Source organism: Ictalurus furcatus, chromosome 13 (assembly GCF_023375685.1).
Source record: "Ictalurus furcatus strain D&B chromosome 13, Billie_1.0, whole genome shotgun sequence".
NCBI classification, from domain to species: domain Eukaryota; kingdom Metazoa; phylum Chordata; class Actinopteri; order Siluriformes; family Ictaluridae; genus Ictalurus; species Ictalurus furcatus.
Window position 1 is genome coordinate 27004203 of NC_071267.1, and position 18234 is coordinate 27022436.

At 42.5% G+C, this 18234-nt stretch overlaps 1 protein-coding gene across 1 annotated transcript; it reads right to left on the minus strand.

Moving 5' to 3' along the window:
• Positions 1 to 2265: 2265 nt before the first annotated feature.
• On the minus strand, positions 2266 to 15318 carry capgb (capping protein (actin filament), gelsolin-like b). The gene is made up of 9 exons (XM_053639229.1): positions 15214 to 15318; positions 10397 to 10590; positions 8047 to 8201; positions 7237 to 7398; positions 6943 to 7092; positions 6137 to 6223; positions 5919 to 6051; positions 3444 to 3535; positions 2266 to 2425 (listed from the first exon to the last, which is right to left on the minus strand). Exons 2-9 carry the CDS (start codon positions 10587 to 10589, stop codon positions 2360 to 2362), a joined length of 1038 nt encoding a protein of 345 aa, XP_053495204.1. The 5' UTR covers position 10590; positions 15214 to 15318; the 3' UTR covers positions 2266 to 2359.
• Between the last annotated feature and the right edge of the window lie 2916 nt (positions 15319 to 18234).

Sequence of the window (18234 nt, forward strand, 5' to 3'; positions counted from 1 at the left end):
TACAGAATGTCTGGATAACTCAAAATGGGAAATATATCATTTACAGATTAATGTTTGTCATAAAACGATATACATCCTGTTTTCATATAACATAAACATATACGCAAAACCGTATACATCATGCTTTCATCACTTGGTGTTAAGTCTACTGGCATCATCATCATCATAATAATAATAATAATAATAATAATAATGTTATCACGACTATACTGTACATTATACAACCCATTTCAGAATTATTGGCACCCCTTATAAAAACTATCAGCATTCTCACAATGACCACTCAGAGAAGCTCGGGGCAAAGTTTAAGAACGTTAGAGCCTCTAGTAGATAATCCGAAGAGTTACATATCCTTTACGTTATTAAATTTGGTCACGTGGATGTCGTCTTCAATTCGTTCCACACCGCAGCTTCTCTGACATGGTAGACATTGTAAAAAATAATTGCGTTCTTTGCGTTGATTGACTGGGAATAAAATGTGTGCATTGTCTATAATGATGTCAATAACTATATAAATTACATTAAATGCTCTTGTATTCAACCCCATTTACTGTAATCATCCTTAACAGGAGTAAAGCAAGTGTGGAAAACTTCAGTTGAACCGAAAGGTCGGTGAGTATTGAATGCAGTTACTGGTTATGTAACGCTGAACTTTGCTCTAGTTTCTGTTCTTTGAGGAAACTTACGTGAAACTTTTGTAAGAAATTGAGATATGTAGTAAGCTGGGATCATTTTCACTCCACCACAGTTTTCTAATCTGTCTTAATATCACGATTGAAAGTATTATACGGCAATATATTTCAAAAATAAATGTCCTTAGTAAGTGTATCCTACACACACACACACACACACTCATCCATCCATCCATTTTCTGTACTGTTTATCTCTACAGGGTCACGGGGAACCTGGAGACTATCCCAGAGGGCACGGCGCACAAGGCGGGGTACACCCTGGACGGGGTGTCAATCCATCGCAGGGCACAATCACACACACACTCACACACCCATTCGTACACTACGGACACTATTGGACACGCCAATCAGTCTACAGTGCATGTCTTTGGACTGGGGGAGGAAACCGGAGTAGGAACAGCAGGAACATTTAAAAAAAAAAAAAAAAAACAAATCCGACCAAATCCAAGTAGCACACATTTATTAAATATGTCTGATATAAAGGATTGAAAAGGATCATTTACCTTGTGGTTTTGTTCGAGTATATTGTTCAGCTTCATTAATAGGCACTGTTGATCAAATGTTTGCTCGTCCAAATATGCCAAAAAAGCAGACAATTTCCATGGGGTGTACTTATTTTTTCACATGACTGTTTATATAATATAACCTTGGATGGTGGGTTATATAACTACATGAATGAATTAAAGTGTACGGTGAATGTATATACTGTACGTTGGGAAAGCAAAACAACAACAACAAAAAGTCATTCTAACAGTATGGGTCGAAAGTCTTGGCACTCACTTCTCATTTCTCTCTCTCTCACACACACACACACACACACACACACACACACACACACACACTGCCACATCTGATTAAGGACTGTTGCACATCGCCGCTGTGATTAGGTTCAGTGCACTGACTTCAACCTCCAGCAAATACGATCTCCTCCTAATCTCATCATAAACAGCACTATCATCTATACATCTCCACCGAGAGGTCCTACACGCCTGCTTTTCACTCCGTCCCTCAGCAACACTTATCGCACATTTACGACTGTTTACATGCGCTCGTGTTAATCTCACGTTAAACTCCGACGCCAAGCTTATCGATTCGATTACCGGCCCGCAGATAAATCTGCTGCTCCATGTCACTCCATATCACGTAAAGATTCATCCACAGGACAGTAACGATCGTCAATAAAGACAATAACAACCACAAAGTTTTGCTCAACTGTGACTTTTATTGCTTTGCTGCCAATTTAGCACAGTACACGGATTATTAACAACGAAAACGTGTAAAAAAAGAAAAGAAAAAAAAACCCAAGACAAAACAAACAAAAACAAAACAGTCCATAATCTTTGTTAAACATCATATTGGCCTGAACACTGGTAAATAATACCGATCTCATCACTGGCAGTTTGTTTTGTTTATGAGCGAGTTTGGTCTTGCACAAAATTTTATAAAAAAAAAAAAAAGAAAAGAGATTAAACTCTACTCCAGTATGGACTTTTAGAAATCTATTAAACATATCTAATACTTATTTTAAAAGATATTTCTACTGTAGCTCTGTGAGAATTCAATGCTAAAGTCATTTTATTTTCTACGTAATAAAATACCGCTCGAGTCAGTTTTTTTTTTTTTTCTTTTTCCAGTACCCTTAGGTAAACCGAATCATTTTAAACATTTTAATTCCAGTTTTGGAAGAACTGCTTGAAGATGATGGTCTCTCGGCCCTGTGGTATGATCTCCACCTGTGGGGAAATGGAAGGTTTAATGCAGATGTTTTGTTACTGATCTCATCCGCCGGTAAAAACAGACGTGTACGATCACGTGACCTCCGTCTATGAGAAAACTTTCCGACATGTTCGTAAAGAAAGACACTGCTTGTGATACGTGACGTTTCTTTTCTTCTTCTTCTAATAAAACGCTTCAAGTACCATCTCATGAAACTATTCACACCACAGCGCTGTTGAATTCTGGATTCTGCTTGGTGTCGATTCATTTGAATACGCGAACGTTTCTATAGTGACCGTTTACACAGGGACGTTTACGGCGGACGCTCGACATGAACGGAATATGTGAAAATGTGTGCGATGGGTGATATGTCGAGGTTTTCTGTAAGGATGTGTTTATTTAACGTCCAGGGAAGGAGTCTCCAGTGTCGGCGCTTTTCTGAGTGTCTTATTAGCTTCAAGGGGAAAAAAAAAAAAAAAAAAGAGAGGCTGGTGAGAGAACGCCGCTCTGTGTACAGCTGCTGAAACGTAAGTGAGAACAGGAACGGACTTGTTTCACAACGTTAAATGTAACTATAAACGGATAAAACTTACGACATGCCGCATGTCATTCACAAATAGAAAGATCTGTAATTATGGGTAAATTGCTGTGGTGTAAGAGGAATAAAACACGTCAGAACATGCTAATCCACTTTAACGGTAACTCCGCTTCATCACACCACCCTGCCGTTGATAGTTTTCCTGTAACATCACGACATGGAGTGTTTTATTCCCAACTTATCGGACCGTAAAAAGCGTTTGTACGGAATTTGTTACGTGTTAAATTCAAGCGTTTTTTATCAGGAAACTAACCTGTTATACAGAATGATCAGATATCATCACAAAGCAGCTTTTAAAATCATGAGAAACCCTGCTTACAGTGAAGCACATTTCAGATCAACAGACCAGCAGGGATTTCATCTACAGCCCTCTTTCCCCTCTCCCAACGATTATCCAACAAGATCATCTTCTGCTAAAAGTGACGACTTGAACAAACCTGCGTTTTCATCCTGGGGTAGTTCATCTTCTCGATAAAACCATCTGCAACCTTCAGAGCTGCTTTTTTCTCTTCAGCATTAGCACCGCTGCCTGTGGAGACGTAACATCGAGATCAGCGGTATTCTTAAACAAGAATAAGAATAATAATAATAATAAGAAGAAGAAGAATAGACTAGCATGACGTGAAACAGCCAGGTGTTCCAGTTGTCTTGGGGGAGAAAAGAAAAAAGAGGTGTTGGTCAGATCTACACTGTAGATAAGACAATAAGATAAAGATCAGATCAGATCAGATCAGATAAGCTTGATTAACCTATTAATGCACGTTAATTAAAGAACATATCGCAAGTATGAGAAGGTGTACTCATGTAAAATGTTTAAATGATGAATGAATAACGTGTACAGCACTTCAAATATTTGAATATTGAAGACGATTGTTCAAAAATACATGACACTATGTCATACACTGTACGCTAAATGAATCCTACTGCACCTAGAAACACTTATTAGGTCTACAGGTTATATAAACCTGTAGACCTCATATAAATAGTCCTTAAAGTATCTGAACATTTGAAGGATTTCTGCATCATAATCGCTCAAACAGTGCGATCCGATCTTCATCTTTATTAAACTCAGTGCGGAAATATATATAAATATATCTACGAGCCCTGGTGTTTATTAACTGGTAGAACCTAGGAGGAACTTTACGCCGCTCTTCCCTGTAGAAGTGTCTCAGTTCATCAGTTTTTCTGGGAATTCCAGCAGGAACAGCACTGTTCAGGTCACGCCGGAGTGTCTTGATTGGGTTAAAGTCTGGATTCTGACCTGACATTGTGTCATTGAATCACTCGTCCTGTTTTGTCTTGTTGAATCAGACTGGTCTGTACTGAAGGTGTTGATTCTAATCATTTTCTAGAGCGGCGGCTCTGACGTTACTTGCAGCTACAGATCACAGGTTTATCATGTTACTGCGCTCGTTATAATATGTTCTCGTTTCTATAGTAACAGCTCATCCACAATGGCTTGTACAGCGGACGCTGCTCATGAACAGATTTTAAAAAGTGTGCAATAGTTGATCCGGTGATAGTTTTCTGCGAGGAGACGTTTACTTCACATTCACAGAAGGAGTCTTCAGTCTGAGGTAAAAGCTGTAACTTCAGGACAGAACAGTTTACGCTTCGGGGTTTCTCGATAACACGACACGCATGAGAAGTGATTTGTGTCTTATTAACTTTAAGAAAGAGAGAGAGAGAGTGAGAGAGAGAGAGAGAGAGAGAGAGCGAGAGAGAAAGAGCGAGAGAGAGACTTTGACTTTTAAGACACCTTTATTGTATCCAATTTTTTAAAATATTGTCATATTTACATTTTTAAAATATTATTTCCATTTAAGAAAAGAAGAGAAAAAAAAGAGGAAGAAGAAGGAAGAAGAAAAGAACCCCCTCTGCCGCCCCACCCACACCCTCAACTCGAAAACCCAAAAACTTTTCAAATTTACTAAAAGTCGAGCGAGAGAGAGAGAAAGAGAGAGAGAGCACAAGAGATAGAGAGAGAGAGAAAGAGCGAGAGAGAGAGCGAGAGAGAGAGAGAACGAGAGAGAGAGCGAGAGGGATAGAGAGCATGACAGAGAGAGAGAGAGTGTGTGAGAGAGAGCGAGAGAGAGCAAGAGAGTGCGAGAAAGAGAGAGCGAGAGAGAGCAAGAGCGAAAGAAAAAGAGAGAGAGCGAGAGAGAGAGAGCGAGAAAGAGAGAGTGAGAGAAAGATAGACAGAGAGAGTGAGAGAGAGAGTGCGAGAGAGTGAGAAAGAGAGTGAGAGAGTGAGAGAAAGAGAGAGAGAGAGAGAGAGTGCGAGAGAAAGATAGACAGAGAGAGTGAGAGAGCGTGAGAGAGAGAGAGTGCAAGAGAGTGAGAAAGAGAGTGAGAGAGTGAGAGTGAGAGAGAGAGAGAGCAAGTGAGAGAGAGAAAGAGAGAGAGAGAGAGAGAGTGAGAGAGAGAGAGAGCGAGTGAGAGAGAGAAAGAGAGAGAGAGAGAGAGAGTGAGAGAGAGAGAGAGAGAGAGAGCGAGTGAGAGAGAGAAAGAGAGAGAGAGAGAGAGAGAGAGAGAGAGCGAGTGAGAGAGAGAAAGAGAGAGAGAGAGAGAGAGAATTGTGAGGGAATGACTTTATAGCTGCTATAACGTAAGTGATAGCAAGACTTTTTATGGATGTTTCACAACATTAAACGTAACTATTAATAGCTAAAAATAAAATGTGTCATCTGTTAATAAACAAAAAACTGTCAGTAGCCGGGAATTTGCTGTGGTAGAAGATGAATAACCCCCGGTGTGACATGCTGTTATAGGAAAATAATCACATGTAGGGTGATGAGAGTCGCTCTGTTCCGTTACACTACCCCGGCATTAATTCCTTCCTAGAACAGCATGCACAGACTCGGGGTTTCACTCCGTAATCAGTGTTTCACTTCTTTAGACCCCTCGCTCACCTTTCCAGATAAAGATCTTGCCGTTGGCTCCGTTGTCCAAGATAAAGCAGTCGTCCCGTACGAGCAGGTCCTTGGCCAACGGACTCTTTTCCGAGACCACGGTCAGCTTCATCGATCCTGTCGCGTCTGAAACCTGCAGGAAATGAACAACCAAGCAATAATGTAGTGATTTCTGCTGAGTCACTGTCTCAGACTTTAATAAAGATGTGCTCCGGTACCTTGTAGAGAGAGGCCGTGTTCGATGCGTCCGCTTGGCTGTCGTCCTCGGGACTGCTCTCTTTGAGCGCCGGCATCGGACCAAGAACCTGTTCATCACACGGCGAGGAAATGGAACATGAGCACTTGTGTGTGGATATATCTTTAACACCGTGTGCTTGGTGGTTGAGATTTAGTTGGAGATCTTGGGACCAGAAGAGCTTCTACAAAATGTTTAAAAAAATTTCTAACCGGACCACCAACATCCATCCAATCAGAACAAGGAGGAGTATCTACTCACCTGTCAATCACGTTCACTGTCAATTCAAAGTGTACAATTCCTTATTTTTGTAAATTAAAAAGCACAATTGTTCTGAATACTTATATATATATATATATATATATATACATACACGTCACATGATCATTTTTGCCTCCCCCTCCCCCGCATCTGTTTTCTGACAGATGTTATGTACGTAATAAAAACCGTCCTACGATATTTATATTCTCCAACAACAAAGTAACTGTAATGAAAATGAAAAGAAAAACTGTATAACGGTGCAAGTGACAAAACTTTCAATATCAGAAAAGATTTTCCCCCCAAACACCGCATGCTAAAAATCACCCACGGAGCTCCACTTGAATGACAAGCTCTTCATGACTCAAGTACAGTGATATTTCTTCTAAAGGGATCAGCAATCATTGGACCGTATCATGGAAGTTATTATTATTGAGAATTACTGGTAATAACACAACGCTGCAGAACACCAGGTCATAAGCTCCGGGTCATGGCGTCGGTTATGACGCGGTTATGAAGCACTTTCCTCACCTTCAGCATCTCGGGCGTCTCCTCGCCCTCCTTGACCAGAGTGATTTGCGCTTTGCCGTGTCTCTCGGTGTCTCTGATGAGAGTTGCGATCTCTTGCACCTTCTGCTTCTCAAATATATTGGCCTGAGAGCCGACCCATGACACGATCGTCTGGAGACACACACAAAATATCAGCTAGGACACAGGTTGGATGGATGGATGGATGGATGGATGAATCCATCCTTCCTTCCTTCTTTCCTTACAAACACACCCACTCTCTCTCTCTCTCTCTCTCTATCTATCTATCACACAGACCTCTCCCAGGTCGAGGATGAAGCAGTCTCCTTTATTAAAGCTGGACCAGTTTAGCTCCACCTCCTTTGCCCTGATGTTCTTCTTCCCCTTAATATGATACAACCTCTGAACCAGATCAGAACCAGACTGCTGTTTCCTAAAACCCGACTCCACTCCTCCTTCCTGAGAGAGAGAGAGAGAGAGAGAGAGAGAGAGAGAGAGAGAGAGAGCTCACGTTTATACACAACTCAAACACAAAGCTTAACACGGGGTTAAATGTGTTAACTGACTGTAATGGTGGTTGACTCGCTTCAGGAAGTGGTGTTTCATCGTCATGTAAAAACACCTACTACAGAATCCAGCCCCTCCCGCATGTGTTCCAGGAAAGAGTGTAAATGAACACACATTTCTCAGTCCGGATCTACAGTATACTTCTGAGAAACACTGCCTTTCTCACACATGCAGCTCGTGAAAAAGGTTTGAAAGTTTGATGTACGTGTTATTTTCTGAATTACAAAATGAAAAGACAAACACCATGAAGAGTCAGGTGCATAGATATCGCTCTCGTCCAGGCTTATCTACAATACATACGGTATTCTGGGTCATGATCGTGTGGCAGCAGCACAGTGTATACAATCATACACACACAAGTCAAGAGCTTCAGTTAATGTGCACAAACATCAGCATGGGGAGAAAGTGTGATCTCTGTGGCTTTAACCGTGGTATGGTTGTTGGTGGCTGGCTGGCTGGTTAGAGTCTTTCAGAAACTGCTGAGTAGAATGTCATTCTGTATTAATATAGATGTGTGTGTGCTCGTCTCAGCTTTTTTACCTTGTAGCTAATTCCCCTGGGGAAGAGGTGCATGAACTCGGGTGACTCGTAGCCCTGCACCTCTCTGTGCTGGACGGGGTCTCCACCCAGGAAACTATCCAGCTGGGTGGCCAACATGGCACACGCGACCTGCTCATCACGAGACGACTTCTCACCTGAGGGACAGAGAGAGTGGAGGACAGAGAGAGAGAGAGAGAGAGAGAGAGAGAGAGAGGGTGGAGGGAAATAGAGAGAGTGGAGGAGAGAGAGAGAGTGGAGGAGAGAGAGAGAGAGAGAGAGAGAGAGAGAGAGAGGGTGGAGGGAAATAGAGAGAGTGGAGGAGAGAGAGAGAGTGGAGGAGAGAGAGAGAGAGGGTGGAGGGAAATAGAGAGTGAGTAGAGGGAAAGAGAGAGAGAGAGAAAGAGAGTGGAGAGAGAGAGTGGAGGGAAACAGAGAGACAGAGAGAGTGGAGAGAGAGTGGAGGGAAAGAGAGAGACAGAGAGTGGAGAGAGAGTGGAGGGAAAGAGAGAGAGAGAGAGAGAGTGGATGGAGAGAGAGAGAGATGATAGAAAAATTAAAACCTCGTCTCTAAGAAGCAAAAGTGAAATGTGCGAGTGCAATTTCTTGTTGTTGTTGTTGTTGCTGTTGTTGTTGTTGTTGTTGCTGTTGTTGTTGTTGTTGTTGTTGCTGTTGTTGTTGTTGTTGTTGCTGTTGTTGTTATATTTGAACAGTTTGCCAGTTGCCACGTCCCTGTCAGGCTCCACCCACCTGATATCTTATGTCGGCTTTATAACAGACAGTGTGTCAGGTTTAATATGGAGGCGATTATTAATAAAAGTGAATGTAACTGAAGGAATGTAATCGTCTCATGTAGCGTCTGAAGGGCAGTACTAAATGAAAAAAAAAAAGATCTTTAAACAAAACAATAAGAATTGACACCCTATCGTATTCAGAGGTGTGTGCTAGGATATGCTACGCTGGTTCGGGAGGAGGGGAACAGGCCCATTTCGGAGGGCAGGAGCAGGGCACGGGGACAGATCATGAATCTATGTGTTGACAACCAGAATAGCAGCACTCTCTAAAGCAGCACGTACACACCGGGCCAACAGGCCAAATACTACACCGTCTCTACTGAAACTTTAATGACCCACGTCAACCTCCTCCTCTTCCTGTTTTCCCCTGGGCTTGTCCCTTTATCCCTCCATCATCGTGACCGTACTCCGTCTGAGTGGCTCATACAGTGCTGTACGTCTCTGCATGTTGAATTCTGGACTCTGATTAATCAGACGTTGATTCATTTTCTTTTTTTATAACAGCTGACCATAGTGCAGCTGTGAATCACGTTGTTTAAATATCGAGGCGTTATCGTTTCTATAGTAACAGCTCGTTCACAGGGATGTGTACAGTGGACAAAAGGACAAAGATAAAGATACGATCGGCGAAACGAGGACGTTTTCTGTAAGGAGATGTTTATTTAACGTTCGCGGAAGGAGTCTCCGGCGCCAGCGCTTTGTACCTGTAAGCTTCATGAGAGAGAACGAAATGAGGCTGGCGATGGAACGACTGTTTACAGCTGCTCTAACGCATCATGTACACAGCATGTAGCTATAAAAGGATAAAAATATGGGGGGGGGTCGATTTAAGATGGCGTTGTGAAGAAATGGCTGCGGTGTAAAGAGGATTAAGGCACTTTGGGACGATCTGTAATAGGAAAATAATCAGCTCCTGCATCACGTCACGTCACGTCACGTCACGTCACCCTGTGGTCGATTATTTTCCTATTCCAGCATGTTCTATTCCTCACGCGTACTGCCACTCTGCATGCAGCTACGAACAGGAATAACCTTTGCTCAGGTTCGAGTCGAATATCTACGTTCAAGAGGGATTTACGACGTGTTCACGAGGAAGTATAAGATCATATCGTAATATCATGTGAATTATGATGTATTTGGAAGCAGCACGTCTCCGCTGCTGAACTTTGAGACCGTGATGAGGAAGTAGGAGTAAATGCCGACTCTGAGTCTGGGAGAAAACCCAGCATCGACGCGGTGACGTAATGACGTGCGCCGTTAATCCATCTAAGTTCTATAACACGTAACACGGGGACATGACAGGAGTATTCTAAAAGCGACTCATGTAAACACCTTCATCAGGATATTATACGTCTTATTCAGAATACGGTCAGTAATTAGATTCCTGCCGTCCACGTGTGTTGTTACGTGTTCCACAGTCTCGCTTATAATCAGCCTGTTTGTGCAGTGTTTACGTTTATGGTTGTTGTTTGTGTTGTTTTTTTCGGCTGACTTTTTATTATTTATTTACTTATTTATTCTTTATTAAAGCCGATTTTAACGTCGGATCTTAGTCTCACCGATCCACATGTGCAGGTCGGCTCCTTCGTCTCCTCTGTTCTGCAGCACCAGGTAAGAGTCTCCGTTATAGAAAGCGCCGACTTCGGACGCAGCCAGCGGCACGGCCTTCAGCTTCTCCACCCGCCAGCAGTGCAGCCCCAGCTGCCTCGCCTCGGGCCCGAACTGATCCGGACTGGCCTTGAAGTGGAGCATTCTGTAGGAACAGATTGACACGACGTGAGAAAAATCCACTTGCGATAGGAGAGAAGGTGTTGATTCGTTTTCTGGAACAGCAGCTCTGACAGTAGTGCGGCTGCACATCACAGCTTTATATTAATATTAATATTAATGTGCGCGTGATAACTAATACCTTATCGTTTCTATAGCGACAGCTTACACGGGGATCTGGATGGTGGACCTTCCACATAATCTAAAACGTGATGTTATTTAACAAATAGATTAGATATGGTGCAGGGTTCCTGTATGTAAGGAGTCTCCAGTGTCAGCACTTTGTAACCGTGGGAACGTCTTCGGTACAGAGGAGTTTGCGCTTCTCTGCGGTTTCTCTGTAACCCGACAAGCTGCGCATTGAGACATGCTACTGTAGGCCGGTGACGGGATTATTTTCCTATCCCAGCATGCTCGAGTGTTTTATTGCTTATATCATAAACATTAGTTTTAAAATAAAAGTCTGCATATAACACATTATATACATAACAAATGATACTACGCGGATTGAATACGTTTCTGCGTTACGTCTCGTCTTCAGAGAACACAGACAACTGAAAGTGAATGCCTCTGTTCACCATGCTGAAACCACAAAATACCCCTCTCTCTGTCTCTGTCTCTCTCTGTCTCTCTCTCGCTCTGTCTCTCTCCCTCTCTGTCTCTCTCTCGCTCTGTCTCTCTCCCTCTGTCTCTCTCCCTCTCTGTCTCTCTCTCTCTCTCTGTCTCTCTCTCTGTTTCTCTCCCTCTCTGTCTCTCTCTCTCTGTCTGTCTCTCCCTCTCTGTCTCTCTCTCTCTCTCTGTCTCTCTCTCTGTCTCTCTCTCTGTTTCTCTCCCTCTCTGTCTCTCTCTCTCTGTCTCTATCTCTGTCTATCTCTCTCTGTCTCTCTCTAGCTCAGTCTGTCTCTCTCTCTCTCTGTCTCTATCTCTGTCTATCTCTCTCTGTCTCTCTCTAGCTCAGTCTGTCTCTCTCTCTGTATCTCTCTCCCTCTCTGTCTCTCTCTCTCTCTGTCTATCTCTCTCTGTCTATCTCTAGCTCAGTCTGTCTCTCTCTCTGTCTCTCTCTCTCTCTCTCTTTCTCTCTCTCTCTCTGTCTATCTCTAGCTCAGTCTGTCTCTCTCTCTGTCTCTCTCTAGCTCGGTCTCTCTCTCTCTCTGTCTCTCTCTCTCTCTCTCTGTCTGTCTGTCTCTCTCTCCATCTCTCTCTCTCTGTCTCTCTCTCTCTGTCTGTCTGTCTGTCTCTCTCTCTCTCTCTCTCTCAGTGTCTCTCTCTCTGTCTCTCTCTCTCTCTCTCTTTCTCTCTCTCTCTCTGTCTCTCTCTCTCTCAGTGTCTCTCTCTCTGTCTGTCTGTCTGTCTGTCTCTCTCTCTGTCTCTCTCGGTGTCTCTCTCTCTCTCTCTCAGTCGTTCGTGACACGGAGGTACTAAAAGAAAGAGAAATGACGACGCTGAAACTACAGATGATAATCTGCTTTTAGCCCCCGATGGTAACAGAGCAAAGAGCAGACTCATGGTTATGTTGCTACGGTTACAGTCAGGTTTGAGTCAGAACAGGTTGTCGCCCATCTAGGGCGTGTCCTAATACACGCTGTTGTCCAGAGATTATAACATCATAAATAATATTCATGCTTCTCAAGGGGAGTGTAATACTGTAGTGATCATAAAAAGGAAGGTTTACAGGTGAGAAAGACATCAGATATATCAGATATGTAACGTAATATAACGTCATTAGATATAACGGAATATATATCATTCCGAAATCCATATATTACTGTGTACAAAATATCAGATTTATTGAAGCCTGATTTGTTTTTTTTTTTTCATTTTTAAAACATCTTTAATCATTTGTTTTATATGCACTAGCGGTCAAAAGTTTGTGGACACTCGACTGAAATATTTCTCATGATCTTAAAAACCTTTTGACTGATTACTGAACTGCCTAAAATGTAAATAAATATATGCATGTTATAGCAAAACACCAGATACGTGTATGTACAGGATTTAAAATAACGATAAATACAAGCAAGTACCTATTGTATTTAGAGTTATACTACATTTAGAGTTTCTTGTCAGCCAAGTTATGGAAAAAAAAAAAACCTGATTGCAAGACTCAAAAGAGGAAAAAAGAAATGACAAAAACAGGCGAAAGCGAGCGACCACGCCCTACCAGACGACCACAGAGCACATGATCGAGGCTGTCCCTGGAATTTCAGACAGCACTCATGACTCACGGGTTTCCATCATCACTTAAAAGACCTCGGTGTTCGGACTTACGTGCCGGTTTGCTTGTTCGGGCGCCCCCGAGCTGCCATCTTACTGCTACTGTCGGGGCACACTAATGCTCTCGGGTTCAGCGGGGGAATGTCACAGAAGCAGCTCTGCTGCCGTTCGGCAATTTGGCGACAAAAAAAAAATCCACTCATTTAAATGCACACATGCAGAAAAATGATCTCACGTCACTTTCCGCTAAACGACTGAGAGGTTTCAGCACGCTAGGAACTCTAAAAATACCGATATGTAAACCTGTAAGAGTTTAGGTTTTCAGGGGATGTTCATTTCCTTGTGACAGGATCGAATATAAAAACAGCCAGACGCGGTTCAGAGCGGAAAACAAATATGATTTCGAATCAAAATCAGCTTGGAGTAATACCACTCGCCCTCCACTTTAACAGGAACACCTGTACATCTGCTCTTTTATACAGTCATCTAATCAGCCAATCACGTGGCAGCAGCACAACGTATAAAATCCTGCAGAGACACGTCAAGAGCGAAAGACTGGCCTGGAACTTGACGTGGTCTTCTGCTGTTGTAGCTCATCCGCTTCAAGGTTTGATGTGTCGTGCATGCTGGGATGCTTTTCTGCTCACCACAGATGTAAAGAGTGATTATTTGAGTAACTATAGACTTCCTGTCAGCTCAGAGCAGGCCAGTCTGGTGGTTCTCCTCCGATCTCTCTGATCAACAAGGCGTTTCAGCCTGCAGACCCTCCGCTCACAGGATGCTTTTTTTGTTGTTGTTCTGTGTAAACCTCAGAAGATCAACAGTTTCTGTATTACTCAAACCAGCCCAACAACCCCGCCACGGTTAAAGTCACATTTTAGAGATCGGACTTTTTCTCCATTCTGACGTTTGATGTGAACGTTAACTGACGCTCTTGGCCCGCGTCTAAATGATTTTATGCATTGTGCTGCTGCCACATGATTGGCTGATTGGATAACTGCATAAATGAGCAGGTGTTACAGTGTATACTGTATAGAAATATAGAAAACGGGAAAAAAAAGATATATAGAAATAGATCCATCCATCCATCCATCCATTTTCTATACTGCTTTTCCTACAGGGTCGCGGGGAACCTGGAGCCTTTCCCAGGGAGCATGGGGCACAAGGCGGGGTACACCCTGGACAGGGTGCCAGTCCATCGCAGGGCACAATCACATACACACTCACACACCCATTCATACACTACGGACACTTTAGACACGCCAATCAGCCTACCATGCCTAGTCTAGCCTGCATTTGACCCACTGACACTGAATATTTATAAATACACAAAGGGTTACTGTAGCAGAAACACAGATCCAGATCAGACATTTCACACCACGGCTACTGTTTAAACAGAAATTGCTAGCAGGATGTGTTAGTCCTAAACCCACACCAGACGGAGAAACCAAACAGGAAGGAAGTGAAAGAAGAGCGTTGCACGAGAGATTGCGGTGAGGGCCTACAGATGTAAGGCGTGGCCACTGAAGATCTTAACACACACACACACACACACACACACACGCAGTCTAATCTACATGGCAGAACAGAACAAGTCCGTGCACTTAACTGCATGATTCCCTCGGCCAGTTCAGGCACGCTTTCTTCTGGCTCCGGCTCCATCCTGTGTTTGGTCTGTGTGTTTGTGTTTGTGTGTCCGTGACTGTGTCTGTCCGTGTGTGTGTGTTCATCTGGCCTGGTTAAGCTTACGTGTAGCCGGTAACTGGACCCGGGGGAATAAAACCCGAGGACGCCCCACGGCGAGGAGAGTCGGGTTGCCTGACAGAGCTACACGCCGGTCTGATCACTCCTCCGCCTTCGTCTTCACCCCTCTATCGTTCTATTCATCCGGCTGTGTTTTGAGGTGTAGGGTTTGAGTGACTGAGCGACTGGGAGATGCCTATCCGTGACTACGCAAGAGGCCCAACGTTGGAGAAATTGGAAATTAAATATGTCTGTGCAGTGAAAGGAAAGAAAGATGAGGAGATTGACAGGGGTCAACAGCGCCATGTCTGAGACACCCGAGGCACGACCCGTACACATGCAGCTAATCAGAGAAGGGAATATGATAGCCATAATAAAACAATAACCGCCCCAGGAGAGGGTGGAGAAGCCCGATACTGCCATGAGAGTTGCAAGCCTGCAATAATTATCTGGCATGCTTTCCTGGAAAACAAGCATCAGCTGAAAGTAGTTCATTTTAGTGTCAAATCTGCAGGGAATTCTACAGAAAATCTGTCTCTCTCTCTCTCTCTCTCTCTCTCTCTTTAAAAGGGAGTGTAGATAACAACAACAAAAAAAAACACTGTAACTTTCTTTAAAAAGTTTCTAAACAAGTTGAAGATCTGTTGCTTACCTTGCTGTAGGACTTTTTCTCAGCTTGAAGACAGACAGAGGAAGAGATTTAGTAGAGGGGGTGAAGTTTTTGAGCACAAAATACTTCCTGTTTCTCCTCTGAGTCACGGCTCTTAGCACACCCACCTAAAACCAAGAGCAGGGAGGGTAGAAGAGAACCAAATACAATGAAGGAGTGAAGGAGAAGGATTGGCTTGTGGCAAATTTGTCCCATTTCCATCTAAGATGGAAAATCAGGGCAGTGGTGGCTTAGCGGTTGAGACTCTGCGTTACTGCTCGGAAGGTTGGGGGTTCGAGCCCCAGCACTGCCAAGCTGCCATTGTTGGGCCCTTGAGCAAGGCCCTTAACCCCCTCTGCTCCAGGGGACACTGTATCATGGCTTCCTGACATGCTGGGGTATGTGAAGAAAACAATTTCACTGTGCTGTAATGTATACATGATTAATAAAGACTTGTTATTACAGTTGTTGGTGTTCCAACAAAATTCATCAATTAGCTAGGCCTGCTGCAGGAAAGATGTGACAACACTTTTTTTTTTTTTTGTAAAAATGACAACAACAAAAAAAAAAACACAAAAGAAATGCAGAAAGTTGCATAAATGTTCCATCAGTTAATACAGAAAACACCCAGTCTGCTATGAACGCTCTCTCAGCATCTCGTGTCAGGACGTGTACAGAAATATCATCGCCACGCCTGCTGTTCGCTCCCCTGCTAGAAATTCTCACGTATTACCCACATAATGACACAGGAAATGTGAAAATAACGTGTGTGAAAGTGCCATTCAACGTGTAAAAACGTGACATCACATGAATATGTCTTAAATAAACCCCCAAAGCCTGAATAAAGTCCAACATGTGAGTAGAAATGAATCATGTGGCAAAACGATTGAATGGTGTGAAAGAAAATCACCCACGAAAATAAACGAATCATTTGAAAGAGTCACATGTGAGAACGAGTGAATGAATAAATGAGTCATCGTGAGGGAAAAAAATCAGTTGTTAAAATGAACGCGAATGTAAACGAAAATGAAAATGATTGAATCGTGTGAAAGAGAGTCACGTCTGCACATTAATTAACCATGTGGAAATAATTGACGTGTAAGAATCACGTGAAAATGAATGAATCATTTGAACGAATGACGTGAGAAGGAATGAATCACATGTAAAATATGAATCATTGTGAGGGGAAACAATCGGTTGTTAAAAGTGATGCGAATATAAATTAATTATGAAAGAATCACATGTGAAAATAAATGAATCGTGTGTGTGTGGGGGGGGGATCAGTTTAAAAATGACTGAATCGTGTGAAAGAGAATCACATCTGTACATAAATGAACCATGTGGGAATAAATGAATCATAGGTGAATCGCATGAGAAAATGATGAATCATTTAAAAGAATCAAACGTGAGAATGAATAAATTGTGCATACGAATTGTGAGGGAAAATGAATCCGTTTTTAAAATGAACGTGAAAATAAATGAATCGTGTGGAGAAAAAAAACCAAGTGTTAAAAGTAAGGAATCGTGTGAAGAAAAAATAAGATGTTAAATATAATGAATCATGCAGGAGAAAAAAAAAAAAAGATAAATGAACCACGCGCAAAATAATAATAACAATAATAATAATAAAAGCATGCACACTACATGCGAAAAGTCCAGATGTAAAAATGTGAAACGTAACGTTGACTTGTGACTTTCACGTGTGAATCATGACTCTTCTGAGTTGTTAATCTGTTAATCTGAGATGTGTGACTTTTCTTACAAGAGTTCAAGCTTCATAAACCTGCTTTTGGAGCGTCACCAGCCTGCACGCTTCAGTTCCAAATCCCAAAAACCGTGTAGATCTGGATCAGGTGTGAAACTAAAACTCGGCATGATATTAAAGATATCCAGCTCAACAGACACATACTGCAGAGGACTGAATCATGCGTGTCGTCACTGTGTCGATCGGTTTATGAACGAGTCGACTCTTTGAGCTGGATCATTCAGGTGAACACTGGGACTTGGTTATCGGAAGAGCCAATTTATTTATTGTTATTATATTTCTAAAAACTGTAGACAGTTATAAAAAAAAGAAAAAAGAAAAGAAAACCCAACAGATCATTTAAAACAAACAAACAAAAAAAAAAACAAACACTTGACAGCACGATTTCTTTCAGCAAACGCAAAGCTGATGTGGTTTCTGTCTTTCCAGTTGAGCAACATTTCATTATATGAAAGTAATCTTTAAGCTTCTACACAATGGTATGAGAAAAAACTTTTTTTTTTTTTAAAAAAAAAAACAACAAAAAAAAAACCCCTCCAACAGATCAGATTAATCCCAAAGCCCACTGTAGCCTCAGATTCCTGTTGACTGACCGGAGTAGAACCTGATGTGGTCTTCTGCTATTGTAGCTCATCCACCTCAGAGTTTGACCTGCTGTTGCGATGCTCCAAGATGCTTTTCTGCTCACCACGGTTGTAAAGAGCAGTTATTCGAGTTCCCATAGCCTTCCAGTCCGCGTAAACCAGTCTAGCAGACCTACCTCTCTCAATAAGATGACGTTTCCATCTTCAGAACTAACGCTCACTGGATGATCAGTCTTTATTCGCATTGTTTTTTGGAAACTCTACAAACGTTCCGGCCCAGTCACGCCGGAAACTCCCAGGAGGAGGATCAGCACCAATATCCATGCCACGGTTAGAGATCACATCGCCACCCTTTGATGTGTGATGTGAAAACGTAACTGACGCTCTTGCTTAAACGCGTTAACGATCAGGAGTACAGGAGTTTATAATAAAACGGTACTCGAATTGTGAGCGGAGCTGATTTGGATTTTATCAGAACAGATATGTTTCCCAAAAGGTTTATAAACGATCGCCATGGTTCAAACAGTTCAAGTCTGATAGTTCTGATCTAAGACCAGGCGACAAGCATTTATTTTTTCCCCCAGTTTTATGCTCAACGTTGCTATTTGTTGTTCAGAACAGGGTACAACAGTGGCACTTGTATCTAAACATCTCGTGTGTGTTTTGTTTCAACGT

Excerpts from the sequence above, each read along its gene's own strand:
- capgb (XM_053639229.1), bottom strand. The coding sequence starts at position 10,589 with ATGCTCCACTTCAAGGCCAGTCCGGATCAGTTCGGGCCCGAGGCGAGG. Across the intron at positions 7,399-8,046 it reads CCAGGGGAATTAGCTACAAG|GAAGGAGGAGTGGAGTCGGG; the intron begins GTAAAAAAGCTG and ends TCTCTCTCTCAG. Across the intron at positions 3,536-5,918 it reads CAAGATCTTTATCTGGAAAG|GCAGCGGTGCTAATGCTGAA; the intron begins GTGAGCGAGGGG and ends ACGTCTCCACAG.